The following is a 14,863-nucleotide window of genomic DNA, read 5'->3' as shown; positions in this document are numbered from 1 at the left end:
AGGTAGCATGGAGCCATTATGCAAAGTGCTCATCAGGGCTACTCTTGAGATCTTTTGCAGCCCTTTGAGATGTTGCCAGGACAGTTCAAAAGTGTTCAGCAACATTTTCAGCTTTACACTTCAAATCCTGTTCCTGCACGCTCCTGCTTTACATACATAGTTGTATAAATCTTAATGAATGATTGATTTTGATACTTTATATATAGTCTTAGTCCTAGAGTGGCTAATTTCATGAGATTATTTTGTTCCATGAGGATTAAAGTCTAGAGACCCAACTCTGGGAGAAAAGGGACAGTAAAAGCAGGGGATGCGTAGACAGTAGACCTGGCCAATGAAGGGTTGTGGAGGAAGCTGATACACTGAAGGAGCTCTGTGGGGGCCATACTTTTTCTTTCAACCTCAATGTGAAACAGTGCTTGAGGCTGGTTAGGTTTTTATACACATTCAGATTTCACAAGTCACAGTGAGTTTGTAAATTTGGATTCTGGTTCATTGTATACTGGCTAACAATACGTCCCCCATCCTTCTAGAGCAGTAGTTGTCTTATGATGGAAGTTATCTAGTAACACTTCTGTTCAGAACGATTTGAAAGTGCCTGTCATGTATTAGTGGTGGATAAACTCAGCTGTCAGGGCATGTTGGGGTTAGTCTCCACACTGAACAGACTGTGAAGTAAACAAAAGGTGCTTAAACACAATTTATGGTGCCTCTACAATTTATCACCGTAGCCTGCTGTTTATCACACTGATATCACCACCGTGTCTGTTTCTTGTTCCTGTTGTGTGCATGTGTTTGTTTAGCTATTGAAAGGTCTTATAATTAAGAGCTGTAGTTTTCCTGTAATCAAATTGAGAACAAAGAGCCAACATGTCATCATATCCCTCTATTGGCAAGGTAATGCCACATCTGTTACCCGTAAAGAAATGCAGGGTCCAGTTCATAAAAGTAGTACATGTGATTTCTGCATTTAATTCTGTGGAGTTTATGGAGGTGGACATGTGCTTGCTGGGAAACACTGTGATATACAGTTTTTCCTATACATACAGTATAGAAGCACTGTTACATACTAACAAGCAGGGTAAAGGATTATTCTAGCCAAACTAGATGATGGAATCAGTCAAAAATGGGGAAAGAAAGATTTTGGCTTAAATGTGCACACTTTGTTTATTCATTATGAAAGTGTGTATGTATGTATATATACTTAGTTATTGAAATATTTTCATTGTGCAAATTAAACCTGCCTTGAGGCAGACTTCATTTATTTGCTGGCAAGTCACATGAATTTTTCCCCTTTTATTTACTGAACCATTCTTAAAAGGCAGCTAATCTCCTGAGAGACCCTGCATTATACCCCTTACTGCCCTAGATATACATTCAAAGCACCAATCCCTCCTGCAGTAATGTTAGTAAAACCCTTCCATGTATGTAAAGTCCAGACATAATACACAGCACGTGAGGAGCATCTTTACCTGTGCATTATTTTTAGCAAGTCCTTGCAAATACTTTTTTTCTAGTATTCAGCATTTTTACCACTTTTCTGGAAGAAGTATAAAATCAGTCGTTAGAAAGTGTAGTCATCTTTGTAGCATAGTAATGATGAAAATAAAAAGGTCTAAATAAATTAGCAAAACACATATTTTTGATTGATTCCAGCATATTATGGTTCATATACTGTAGAAGTAAGTTAAAACACCAAAAAACCCCAGAGATTGTAGGTGGAGAAGCTATAGCTTTGAACAAGCCATGGAGATGACTCCACATCTGGTTAAAAATGAGCTCCCAGTATGACTTCTTTCCTAAAAAGACAAGTGCCCTTAGGGACCCAGTTGAATCACTGTAGAGAACATGGAGAGGTAACTTGATCCTCACTTGATTCTGAGGAAGAAATGACGCAGTTTGGGTCATTCTAATTTAGTGGGGAACTGAAGAGCTACATGGCTGTGAGGAAAAGGCAAAGTGAAAATAAGGTGTACACAGTTTTACAGCCAAGGTAATTAGGCAGTGGTTTGGCAGCAGGTATGGTAAGTTATCATCAGATAACTTTTTAAATCAGGGTTCAGTGTCTCTTTAAAAAAAAATAATGCTTTGCTTTAACTATTCGAATTTGGAAGCTACTGTGTGAAGCAACTGTTTATAGTTTCTGCTCAAAAAAGCTGAGTATAGAACAGAGAAGGTTTCATATGAAATTTCTGTGCCAGAAAGTTTAACTTGGGTTGGCAAAAGTCAGAGAGATAACAGAGGTTCCCATTTTAACCCCAGTATAAACCATTTAAAAGAATTGGTCTATCATCTGTCAGGTAGTAGTTTTGCTTATTGTTGCTTAGTGCTTGAAGAATGAACATAAAGGCAGAGAGATAATGTCTTGTCTTGGTCCTGTTAATGGAGGATACCAGGTTGCATGGGGAAAATACAAAAAATCACTTGTAAAGGTCAAAGTAATTTGCTTGCACAGGTTGAAACAGTCCAAGTGAACAATATGAAAGCTCAAATTATTGAGCTGTAAAATGAAAGAGGAAGATTGCTTGAATTTAATTCTATGTGAAGTATACTAAGTGATTTTCTTGAGAAGAGACGTACCTGGACTACATTTCTTTTTACATAACAGTTGTAAGAGAAGAGCATTTTAAACCATGGTACAGCCTCCAAAACGGGATTTCTCAGATTCAGAAAATATATACTTCCCAACACTCTGTTTCCTTTGTCTTCTGATGAGAATTTGACATTTACAACTAGCTACTCTAACACAGATAAATATAATCAAGAGAACAGCATAAGACCAAACGTATGTTCCATCTTTTCAAGGAGGGAGGTGGGTTTTATGCATCATTACCTTCAGCATTATTTCAGGCCTGACTCCTTTTTCACAGAATTATTTCACCGGGTAGGCAGAAAAGTAGAGACTGGAAGTTCACATAGAATCATTAAGGTTGGAAAAGACCTCTAAGATCATCAAGTCCAGATGTTTTCACAGCCTGAACTCATGACATGTATATTTTTATTCCACAAAAGAAAAAAAAACAAAACCAAACTTGCAAAAAAGCTCAGATAATGCTTTAGGCAGGCAAACAATTTTTTCTCTCTTCACTCAAGTACTGAGAAGATAAAATACTTGTGATGAACACATACAATGCAGTGATGACTCTGGCAAATAACTAGTGCAAAAAGATATGAAATTATGCTGGTTTGGAAGGGGACACTGCTATTTTATCATGGAGATTTTAAAAGGAGTTTTTTCCCGTTCATCAAGATGGGCCTTGTAAGCCAATGAAAAGTCCTCTTGAGTAATAAACAAAATGTAACCACTTTCTTAAGTTGGAATTCTAAACACAGCTAGTTAGCTAAATGATGTCAATAATTACTGGATGAATACTGTTCTGAGGAAAAGTGTAATCCAGAGCAAAAATTCCTTGTTACTGTATACATTTTCCAAAGAACTGTGTGTCCAAAGGTTTTATTGTTTATTGTCTGTATTGTGTTCAACCTGTGATGCAAACTTCTACTAGACATACAAGAGGCTAGAGTGTAATGAAAATACCATGTAAAAATCTGGTTGAAGACAGTATGATTTCTCAGCTTCCAGTGAAGCAGTGATTACACTATTTATACTAAACTGAAGACACTTACTTGAAAAGCAACATTTTCCATGCCCGTTCACAAAATCATGTTAACAAGTGATATGTTTTTGCAAGACACAGAAAATAGAAATAGTTTCTGAACCTGTATTTTAAATACTTCTAGGCAAATTGAAAGAGTGGTCCTTAGTACTGTATGGAACATCCATCCAGCCTTACTCACCAAGAAATGATTTTCCGAAAGTGGAAAGGGTGCGCTCAAGTCCAGTCGAAGACCCTACAGAAGATTATGGGACAGATGACTATTCAGGTGTGTACGTTCATTTACTCTGATTGTGCATTTAGTGAACCTGTAATAGGTTGAAGGAGTGACCTGAGGCATCGTGTATGTGTAGACTGTTCAGTGAAGCTGCTTCTTCGTTTGAGAATACTTGGGTCATAATTTAAAGTTAGATACTTTCACCCTGATGAGTTTGTACATAGAGCTACATATTTTTAAACCACACTTAACACACTATGAAGAATGCACTGCTTTTCATGTAAGTATATAGATACACATACCTATGTACACATAGACACACGCACATATATATATGAAGAACATTATCTTCAACATCTGTGTTGTTTCTCACTGAACTCTGTAGAAGCTTTTCAGCCTTATCATTAGACTTTATTGGAGTTAGATTTTTGGAACTGCAAAACAGGTCAAGTTGCCACTTTCTGACATGTATTCCACGAGCACTGTGCAGATCCTTAGTGCTGATGAATCTTAAGTTTAGGTCCAGCGAGCAAACAGCAGGACAAAGTTCAGTTTAGAAGTTTCTGTTATTACAGTGTCCTGCCACAGCACATCAGTCACAGTCCCCTATTTTAGATCAAGGGCTACTGAACTTGTTTTGTTGGGTGATGAAACATTACTATCTTGGCTGTACAGATCACTAATTTCTGAAGTTTCTCTGTGAACCATAATCACCTTGCTTCAAGTTTACATGATATTAGGAGAAATTTTGAAGTGGCTGACAAACTGAATGCATTTCATTCATGACAGAGCAGTGATCTTCAAAAGTATAACTTCATGCATGGTCTTTGTTTGTCTACATAAAAGCAGGAGTTGATGGTTTTCTCCTCCTGTAGCAGGAAGGACCTGTTTGAAAACTATAAACATATAATATCTCAAGTTGGACGAGACCCATAAGGATCATCAAGTCCAGCATGAGTGCCAATGAGATGAAAGACTTGCTAATGAGCAAGTATTAGCCAAGGCTTTTGCAGTTTATAAAAGCACAGAGGGAAGAACCCTGATGGCTGGTTCAGTTGAGTTGTTGTAGCCAACTGGACTAGTTGATACCTAGTACGTAATCAGAGTAGCCAATAATAGTGTTGTTCATCATTTATGTTGACCTGCTTGTTAGGACTGATTTTGCTAATAATTACTTATTATGAATTGCAGAAGCCTTTGCGCATTTCTGAATAAAATTCAGATGATTTGTTACTCATTATGAAAGCATCTGTTTGGATCCAGAAATAGTTTGTCTTTGATAGATTCTATAAAGGAAGCCACACTTGCTAAAAACTAAAAATCACTCACACTGAGGCCATGATTTGCAAGCTCCTAAGGTACTAAAAAACTTCTCTTTTTGGTAGAGCCAAATTACTCTTTGGAACTCAGATCAAATAGGAAAACAGAGTACTTGCACTCATTAAAATACTGTGGTTCAGGAGTGTTAAGTACTAAATGAGAAGTTTTAATCCCTTCGTTTCCCTGTATTCTGGTTTTATTACAGGTCCCTGTAATGCAGAATGCAGTAAGGTTGGGTGTGATGGTCCAGGACCAGATCATTGTACTGATTGTCTTCACTACTACTACAAATCTAAGAACAATACACGGTAAGAACAAGAGAAAAAAATATCTTTACTTCATAGATGTCTTAGCATATATTTTAACTTCTTTTCCTCTTTGCTGCAGTCATGGATAATTAATCTTCTGATGAATTTGACAAATTTTCTTAGCACTTGAAAAAAAAAATACCACTGTTTAATCAGAATTTAAAGTACAGCCTTCAAATACCTTTCTCTGATTATTTCACCATCTATTATTTTTTCATAAGTGGCTATATATATGTATTTAACTGTGATAGCTACTACATCTTCTGTGATTCAATTTGAGCAGAGAACTGTAGATGGTCAAAAATGATACTGCCTCACAAGGTATTTGCCAGTGAGACATGATGTGCTGTAGGGAAATAAATGGAAGAGGAGAGGCAGCTTTGCAATGTTCTGGAGGGTTGTATCTTAGTAAACACGCAATCGTTAGAAAAGCAGCAATGCTGACAAATACTTCTGCTTTGCAGTCATGGTCCAGGAATGTGGTGGCAGGTTATTTCATTAACGATTCTGCCTTCTCTTCCCTGCTGTCTGCAGGATCTGTGTTTCGACCTGCCCACCTGGTCACTACAATGCAGACAAGAAACGCTGTAAAAAATGCTCACCCAATTGTGAAACCTGTTTTGGAGGCCATAGTGACCAGTGCATGACCTGTAAATCTGGCTACTACCTGAATGAACTAACCAATAGCTGTATTACCAACTGCCCTGATGGGTTTTACCTGGACAAGAGTTAGTATTTCTTATTGTTTCTTTCTTGCGGGCTACAGAATTGGATCTGGGGAGGTTGCTGGAATACTTACAAGCAGGAAAAGTGTATGTTGATGCATCTATCTCTTATCCTGTTCCTCTTATTAAATTGTTGCCAAGTATGGTCAAGAATATTCTCAAAGTCTTGTTTTATTTAAAAACAACAACAAATGTGCTTAGTGGCAGGGTGTCTTGTGTGCTTGTGGCTGGGAGCAATACGAGCAGAATGAGGGCAGTTCAAGAACACGCCAGTTGCAGGACACAGCAGGTTATCACTGCTCCAGAAAGGGACAGGCAGCACCTGCGTTCTGAGTATGAAGTGTTCCTCATTCCCCAAGCTCAAATGGGATTGCACCAGATAGAAGAGAGAGCTGAGGAACTGACCATGGCCACTGAACTGGAGCTGTAAGAAAAATAGGCTCCTCAGATGTAAAAAGCAGTTGTAATAATGTCTCTGACAGTACTTCCAGTGATGAAGACCCAAGAGCAATTCTCTGCTATGTGAGGCGCTGGCCTTCAGTTTCCTCCTGTGATTGCCAAGTAAACTGCCCATGTTTAATTTCAGCTTTGGCTAGCAAAAAGACATATATTTAAACGTGCCCACAGCTTCAGTGACTACGGTTATCTTTAGACAAATCCTTAGAAGATAAATATGTGCTCAGGTGCTTTGTTCATCTAGGTACAAAACCTTAACCTTTTGCTTTCTGCATCATAAAACTGTGTTCATTTTTGAGAATTAGTTAAAAGAGGTACTACTTCAATTATTCCATTTTACACTCCATGAGAACTATAGTAAAGGGAATTCCTTTTCACCCAACTAAGATGGGTAAACGAAAATTTAGGATTAAATTGGAAGGTCGGGTTTTTTTCTTCCCAGAAAGGTACATAGCACTACATCTTAATAGGCAGCAGGTCTAAGTGTGAGTGAGGGAGAGAGATCTCAAAGTAGGAGCTCCTGAGATGAAAAGGCAGGTGTTAAGTAATTTATGTGTAGACAATGTTGAGATCAAACCTGTTCACGCAGGTATGTCTTTAAGTACCAGATCAGGAAGACGGGACAGGCTGCTTGCATAGGAAGTGTAAGAGGTGAATTACAGGACAGTCTCCCCTGGAACACATGGCAATCATTACTGCATATCACTGCTGTATGAAAAGATGATTTAAGTCCGTATTATGAATAGTTAATATAAAATGTTTATGAAGACTTTTTAATGACCTCAAAGAGTATCTTTCTCAGGGTACAACTATAACTTCAAATGTTTGGGAATAGATTAAACCATTTGATGTTTGATGGAAAAAGCTAATGATGGGCAGAATTTAGCTATTTTAGTGTAGCTTGCTGCTTCCCTTCCTGATGTCAAGCTAGAAAGCAAAATCTCATGTAGTAATATACCCATATAGTTTTATTAAACATAACTGACAGAGATTTTCTGGGCTGTTTTCTTTTTTCCTTTGTAGATAAGATTACTTGCCGAAAATGTAGTGAAAACTGTAAAACATGTGTTGAATTCCAAATCTGCACAGAATGCAAACATGGCCTAAGGTAAGGAAATGATGGATGTGGCTAAATGCAATACCTGAAGAGGCTTACAAGGCTGTGGATACACAATGAAGAACATCAGATAGCTATTTAACCTTGAGTGGCCCTCATTTCATGTGTTCCACTGGTGTTTAGTTTGTTGTATAGTATTTCCTTGTGCTGCTGTATGCCACTTTGGCTAACAATGGATTTTTAGAAGACCTCTCATTTCAGGTAAAATAAAAACCACAGTAATGTGGAAAGCTGGCTTCTTTGCTTTTTTTGACCTACAGTGTGGCAGTCAAGGATTATTTTAGAGGTAGAGCTGATGAATCATATTAATCTTTCTGATTCATTCCTGTGATAGTTAGAAACTATTTTCTTATCTTTATTGTATTTATTCATACATCCAGTCATTCACTTATCTCAAGTACCTCAGGCTCAATTTTATTACAATGTAGTGTGCACATATTTTAAACAGCAGTCGATATTTTTTCTTTATAGGGAAACTTAATAATACTTGAAACTGATAGGTAAAACCTACAAAGCAGCAGTACCATTTCAAGCTCCTTTATGAATGAATGAATGACCTTTTGATCCAAACAGCAAAGGTCAAAAATCTTATAAAACTCATGGTGGAATGTATGCTGGCTTTATGCCACAAAAAATATGAAGTTAGTATTCAGTATCTGCAGGGGCTCTTCTTGCAGAATATAAGCGTTCTGCGAATGTTTTAACACTGAGCTTTTACCTTCCATCAAAGTGGATTTTCATCTCTTAGTTAGTAAAAGCTGAATGTTTGTTTCTATGACATCAATAGCTGGATTCCTTTAGAAAAGAATTCTCATTTCTGTGTATTTATGCATCTAGATTGTCCCAGTGCCTGCACATTTTTATTATGAGTATATCTTTTATTTTTTTAAAGTGACCCTTTGAAAAGTAAGCGTTACCTAACGGGAAGGAAAGCATGGGATCCTAAATATTGGTCTATTTACTTTCTCTGTGAAATATGAGTATCTACTTCCCTTTTAAAATGTTATTAAATTTGCAGTCCATGTTAGTATTTTGGAGAATTTTAACAGACTCAGCATGACGTTCCATTTATCTGCAAAATCGAGTTAGTAAATTAGGAGCTTAGAAGTTCCTACAATGGGCAAGTATGTCAGGAGGTGAAAGAGAACATAGATTTGGTACTGTACAGGAGGACACAGTTGCTATAAAAAATTATGCCCACATTTTCTTTATTTCTCAGGAACTATATTTCCCTGCCCATTAACATAAATAGCAGCTTATAGCACCACCAAATGAAGCAGACAAGTCCATTCAGTGTGAGAAGAGAAGGAGAAATCAAAATATTAAAAAAAATCAAAAGCACCTTACCTTCATATTTTTTTGGGCAATCTGAGATTGATTTTTGGTAGCATTTTGAAAAAGCACCATCTGTGTGAGTGTTGCAGATAAAATGGGCATGCACTTCATACCTCTCAGGTGTTCAAAACTTGCTGCAGAGTTATCAGTGGGCTGGGCCCTAGGTGGGATTTAGGAGACCTGGATTCCAGTTCTGATCCTGTTACTGGCCAATTAAATCAAATTAGGCAAATTGCTAGTTTTCCCATCTGTAAAAACATAATGCTACCTCCCTTGTAAATGACTTTGAGGTGTGTGACTGAGGAAAAATAATAAAAAAACACGTTTGGTTTGTTGAGCAGCTATTTTTTTCCTAAACTGTGACCATATTCACTCAAGAAAACTGCCAGTGGTGCTAAGCACACATGGCTTTTGCTGGATCCAGTAGGTTAGCTCTTACTTAGGGCTGTAATCCCCAGAGCCGATGAACATTTTTAGAGAAAGAGTTACACCAGATGAAAACTGAGATTCCACAGAGGATGGTGAACCTGGTAGAGGAATCCCAGATTAAAAACAAATCAAATCAAAACAAAATGAAACTGCCCTAAACACCTTGCAACTTGGAAGCATAAGCAGCTACCTAGGAGGGAAGCATGGAGATGTGACTCTCTCTGCTATTTCTTTTCCCTCTGTCGCACGCTCTTTTGTGCTCCGTGTCTCTCTCAAAAGAGCCTGAAGGCACCGCACCTCTGGCTATAATCTTGACAAATGTCCCCAGCCACTGAGATCTGGTGTTCAGTTAGGAGGATTCAAAGGAAACTGCTGTTGCAGAAAGGGATGGTGCTTTCCTTCACTGTGAATCTATTCTTAACCTGTGCCGTAGCACAGTATCAGGAGATGCTGCTGGTGTTTCAAGAGCAGCATGAGTTGTTGTTAACAAGCCCCTCAGCCTTTTTTTTTTTTAATGCAGTGGTGCACTGAACCTGTGCCAAATTCCTCGTGGGTAATTGCATTTTACATGTCTGAAGTTTTAGTACTCTGGCATAGGTGGGGGGTTTTTTTGGGAAGTTGATTTGTTTTGGTTTTTTTTTTCCTGTAGACAACTACTTGATAGTATTGACAGTGAGTTTGTAAACAGCTTCTGTATTTCACCGTGGGCCAAATTGCTTTTAATTTCCACTTGAAGTGATTGCTGCCTCTAAGTTTATAAAATAATGACCAATGAAGGACACTGATGAGCCCAAATATATAGGTTGCTTTTTTATTAAAAGAGAACTACTGATTTGTGCATGATGTTGTTGTCCTCAGTTACTATTGTCTGCTCAAATACTGTGCCCCTTTCCTTTTTACAACAGTTTGCATGGCACTAAATGTGCTGTCCGCTGTGAAGAAGGAAAATACCATAATGGTAGAGAATGTGAACCATGTCACCGTTCCTGTGCAACATGTGCAGGTACCCCACAGACATTGATCAATACCGTTTCCTTTCCTCTCGGATTTTACCTCTGTTTTTATTCTACTATAGCACAGTTACCATATAGTGTTGATTATTTACGTGTAAAAAACTTCATTAGCTTGATAGTTCTTTAGTATATTTTAAATACAGCAGACTTCTTTCAGCTAACATGAAAATCTAAGTTTTCTAATTGAAAGGGTACATACAGTCTTTTTTTCTTTTTTCTTTTTTTTTTTTTCCTGAGTCTATTCTGATTTCCAATAATGCCCTCAATTTTCCTTCTGGGATGGAATAATGACTGATATTAAAGTGCAAGCTTTAAAACTACCAACAGCTATTTCTCCAGAAAAAGATACACTGAAATTACATACTGTTGTTTATTTAGCTATGTGCCTTTATTGCTTGATGTCACTGTTTGAAAGAAAGGCAGGTAAAATATACTATATAATGATGAGATCTCACTGCAGTTAGGGGTGGTGTCTGTTAGGCAATAAGAGGAACTAGCCAGTAATACAGTACATTTTCTCTCTGGTTTAAGGTGCTGGAGTGGATGCCTGTATAAACTGCACACAAGGTTATTTTATGGAAGATGGAAGATGCGTGCAGTCCTGTAGTAGTGGTTATTACCTTGATCACTCTACTGAAAGTGGATACAAAAGCTGCAAAAGGTATGACCAGTGGGTAATATATGTATCTGATGTTTGGCAGTATGCTATCTATTAGCTTGTGCTGAGAAAGATGATACTTATGAGAATATAAAACACTGCTGACTTCAAAAAGTGGAAAAAATATATTGAATGCTAAGAAAATGAAGGAAAAGCTTTCATTTCTTTAATCTGACTTGTATTCATGGAGTTCTTCTGAAAGTGTATTTTCTTGTACATATATATGTGTTCTTCACTTTTTAAAAGACTGTAGCTGGAATCTAAGTAGATATATACAAAAATGTAAAATTTACAAATCTCGCAGAGGATCTGCAGTTCTCAGTAACAAACAAAAATACTCAAACTAGGGTTTTTTTTAGTTGTAAATTAATTACTATTCATAGGAAACATTTCAGTTCTTCATCTGTATATTCACAAACATGACATCAGTATATTAACAGGCTGCTGTCCAGAATAGCTCACCTGACTCAATATACAAATTGCTGGATAAATCTTGGACAAGGCTTCACTGTGCAGGGAAGGGACGGGGTTTTTCTGTTCCATTCTTTGTTAAATAAATGCCATTTGTTGCCGTTTGGAATCATTTGTTACTGACTCCCTTTGAGACCAGGGCAGAAAGGGAATGACCACGTGTTACAGTTTTCTACACACCAAAAAAAAAAGTAAAATTCAATACACAATGAAAATGTGATGAAGCCAGAAGAGTGATTAAAGGACTGGGCAGCAGGTCAGTCTTCTCCACCCTGTGGCTTTAGCTCATGCCTTGCCGGCACGTGTATGCACAATCAGCTTAATAGTTTAGTTGATTACTTCTCCATGATCCCAAAATACTGGAATAATGCAGCTATTTATTAAAAAAAAAAGTGAATAGACAGTGGTTGGAGGAAAGAAGGGGGCTGGGTTGAAGGGAAGTTAACTATTTCTCATAATTATTGTCATTCTTAGAGCAGCTGATACCTCTAGAAATAGTAAATGAACCCTTTTCAATGCAGTAGAGGTGTTCTAGGAACTCCTGTACTTGGTGGCACTTTGAGACCAACTCCCGCCATTGTCTTTCAGGTGTGATGCCAGCTGTTTGGATTGCAGTGGTCATGGAGACAGGAACTGTACGAGCTGTCCAAGCGGCTACAACCTAGACACTGGTGTCTGTGTGGTGGGAACAGTCTGCAAGGATGGTGAGTGGAATTCTCCTAAAAGGTGTTTTCACTACTTTTGTAGATGTATTGGCCTGGTTTGGTCTGTTTCTTCTGTTACAGTTTTTATTTGAGGTCTACTTCACTTTTTAATTTTTTCAGGTTTATAAAAATGGGAAAGCTACATTTGTGTGTGTTAACAAGATTAGTCACATCCACTTTACCTGAATTTTCTATGAGTTTCACCCCTGCCAACAAACTACTTTACCTTCCTTATCTCTTTTTCAAAAGCCATTGCTTTCAAAACATTTTTATATGGCAAACCTAGCATACTGTCAGTAGAATTACATTTATCTATTTCACCACTTTAAACAGTAAAAATGCTGGTAAGTAAAAAGGATTTTAAGTGCCTGCAGTATTGCCTGAATTATGTGAAAGTGTAATGACAACAAAAGGATTCTGAAACAGGGAGCACTCAAAATGTGGTGGAGATTTGAACTTCCTCCAAGTTCTCTGTGGCAACCAAGATAGCATTCTTATTGCATGATTGGCTTAATTATTAAGTAATATTCATTCCTTTCAGTGTCACAATTACAGAGACACTTAGATAACATCATGCTTCTTTAAAGATGTTATTTTATGAGTTATGTGTAGGTACAGGTCAACAAGTGCAGTCCAACAAGAAAACCATATCAGAACCAAGCCCAGTGTTAAGCCAAGTGGGAGATACCTGACATTTAGTAAAAATTTTACTCTTAAAAGACTTAAAAATTAAAAAAAAAAATTAAAAAAGGAGTCCTGATTCTGTGGACCTTTACAGCCACTGTTGCAATTTAGGCCTCCAAACTTTCAAAAGTAGCCTGTCCATCACAAGGTTATGTACTTGTAAATCAGTCATGAGACCTTTTTACACCAGGACATTAGAATTGTCATTGTAATACAGAGCAGTCATTTTTAGGTAGGTGAATGAAGCATAATGCTGAGTTTTGAGTAACCATGGTCTCATTATGATGTTGCAGGTGAATTCTGCAATGCAGACTTTTGACATGCTAGTTTTGTGTTTAGTATGGTTGGATAAATCTGTCTTCAGTTGTACTCATGCAGCTGCTTCAATCAGACAAACATGTAGTTCCCCAAGACTGGGGACACCCTGTCTCAGTACAGTCTCCCCTACTCTTCCAAATGCAGCCTCCATGAAGGTACCAGAGGGACATCAGTGTGTGGGCCTTCATGTAACTGTAATGCACCATGCTGGGTACCACCACACAGCACGTGTTCCCAGCAGTCCAGGGTAGCCAGAAGTTAAGGAGGGGTGAGGGGTGGTGGTTCTGTTGGTTTACTAAGCATAGGGGGTCTCGTTTCATTGCTTGACAATCAAGCATTGGTTTCTAGTCTAACTCACTCTGCAGAGGTTGCACTTCTGTTGAGAATGTTTTATTCTTTTTCTGTGGTTTGACTGTTTTTGTCTTTTGATTCATGAAAATTAAGAACAAATTCCTTGCTGTAAATATCACTGTTTTCTAATTATTCTCTTTCTAATCTTTTTTTCCTTTTCACAAATGGATACCAATCACTCCCTGTCGGACCACACAATATCTCTTCCTGAAAAAAAAAAAAAAAAAATAATGCTGTTGACTGAAATTCCTTTTGATGGACCAAATTTCCTACTTGCTACCTGCTCCTGAATGGTCTCTTCAACCAAATCTGCCTATCTGACCAATTAAACCTTCTTCCATTGTACACGCCATGCTCTCCAAACCTTCAACCTCCCCTCCTTCTCTTGTTGCTGCCCTCCGGAAGCCACGGAAGAGTCCTGGGCCGAGGGAGGATTCTGTATGCTGGTGAAAAAGAACAATCTCTGCCAGCGGAAAGTGCTTCAGCAATTGTGTTGCAGAACATGTACGCACAAGGGGTGAACTGACACCTCCCAGCATCCTCCTGCTCCTGTAGACTTATAGATTAATCTGTATTATTGAAAAAGGAAAAAAGGAAAAAAAAAAAGAAAAAAAAAACACCTCTCTCTCTCTCTCCCCCCTCTTTGTCTGGGGAGATGGTGAACTGTTTGTTGGAACTTAAATGGAAAACCTACAACACGCCTACCTTTCATAACTGGGTGTCTAGAGCTGAGCATCCAGGATCAGAGTCAGTATTGTGTGACCAAAGCATTTGATGCCAAAATTAACGTTTAACTCATTATTTGATTTCCTGTCAACTTTAGGATTATTCCTGTTTTTTGAAGGTCCTTTTTCTTCCCTTTTTTTCCTGCTTCTTTCCCCTTCAAGATGTTTAAAGAGTGTTTCAAGAATACGACACAAGTTTACATGGATTAAAACTAAACAATACAAAAATGTTTGCATTAGTCTTTTTTGTGCTATGTGTATTGACAGGGGGAACTTGAGTTCCTGAGGGGATCAGAAACATCATTAATTGCAGGACTCGGTTCTGCCCCTTTTGTAACAGTATTTAAAAAAAAAGAAAAGTGAACATTTCTGCACACGTTTCTTTCTTACTTCCTCTGCTGTGTGCTGTTTTTTGTAT

General features: G+C 37.8%; 1 protein-coding gene across 1 annotated transcript in view; it reads left to right on the top strand.

Moving 5' to 3' along the window:
* The window catches only part of PCSK5 (proprotein convertase subtilisin/kexin type 5), a gene marked incomplete at its 5' end in the record, with an annotated part of 182,677 nt that extends 168,066 nt beyond the window's left edge, over window positions 1-14,611 (top strand). Inside the window, 8 exons of the mRNA XM_084278334.1 lie at window positions 3,739-3,882; window positions 5,357-5,459; window positions 5,994-6,187; window positions 7,664-7,748; window positions 10,427-10,524; window positions 11,066-11,195; window positions 12,252-12,367; window positions 14,126-14,611. Of these exons, the coding sequence (XP_084134460.1) occupies window positions 3,739-3,882; window positions 5,357-5,459; window positions 5,994-6,187; window positions 7,664-7,748; window positions 10,427-10,524; window positions 11,066-11,195; window positions 12,252-12,367; window positions 14,126-14,241 (986 nt within the window). The 3' untranslated portion in view covers window positions 14,242-14,611. The remainder of the gene's footprint in view (window positions 1-3,738; window positions 3,883-5,356; window positions 5,460-5,993; window positions 6,188-7,663; window positions 7,749-10,426; window positions 10,525-11,065; window positions 11,196-12,251; window positions 12,368-14,125) is intronic.
* Window positions 14,612-14,863: the final 252 nt, after the last annotated feature.

Source organism: Gallinula chloropus, assembly GCF_964237585.1.
Source record: "Gallinula chloropus genome assembly, chromosome: Z".
NCBI classification, from domain to species: Eukaryota; Metazoa; Chordata; class Aves; order Gruiformes; family Rallidae; genus Gallinula; species Gallinula chloropus.
The sequence above is the reverse complement of the archived record's forward strand: the minus strand, read 5'-3'. Positions and strand labels throughout refer to the sequence as shown.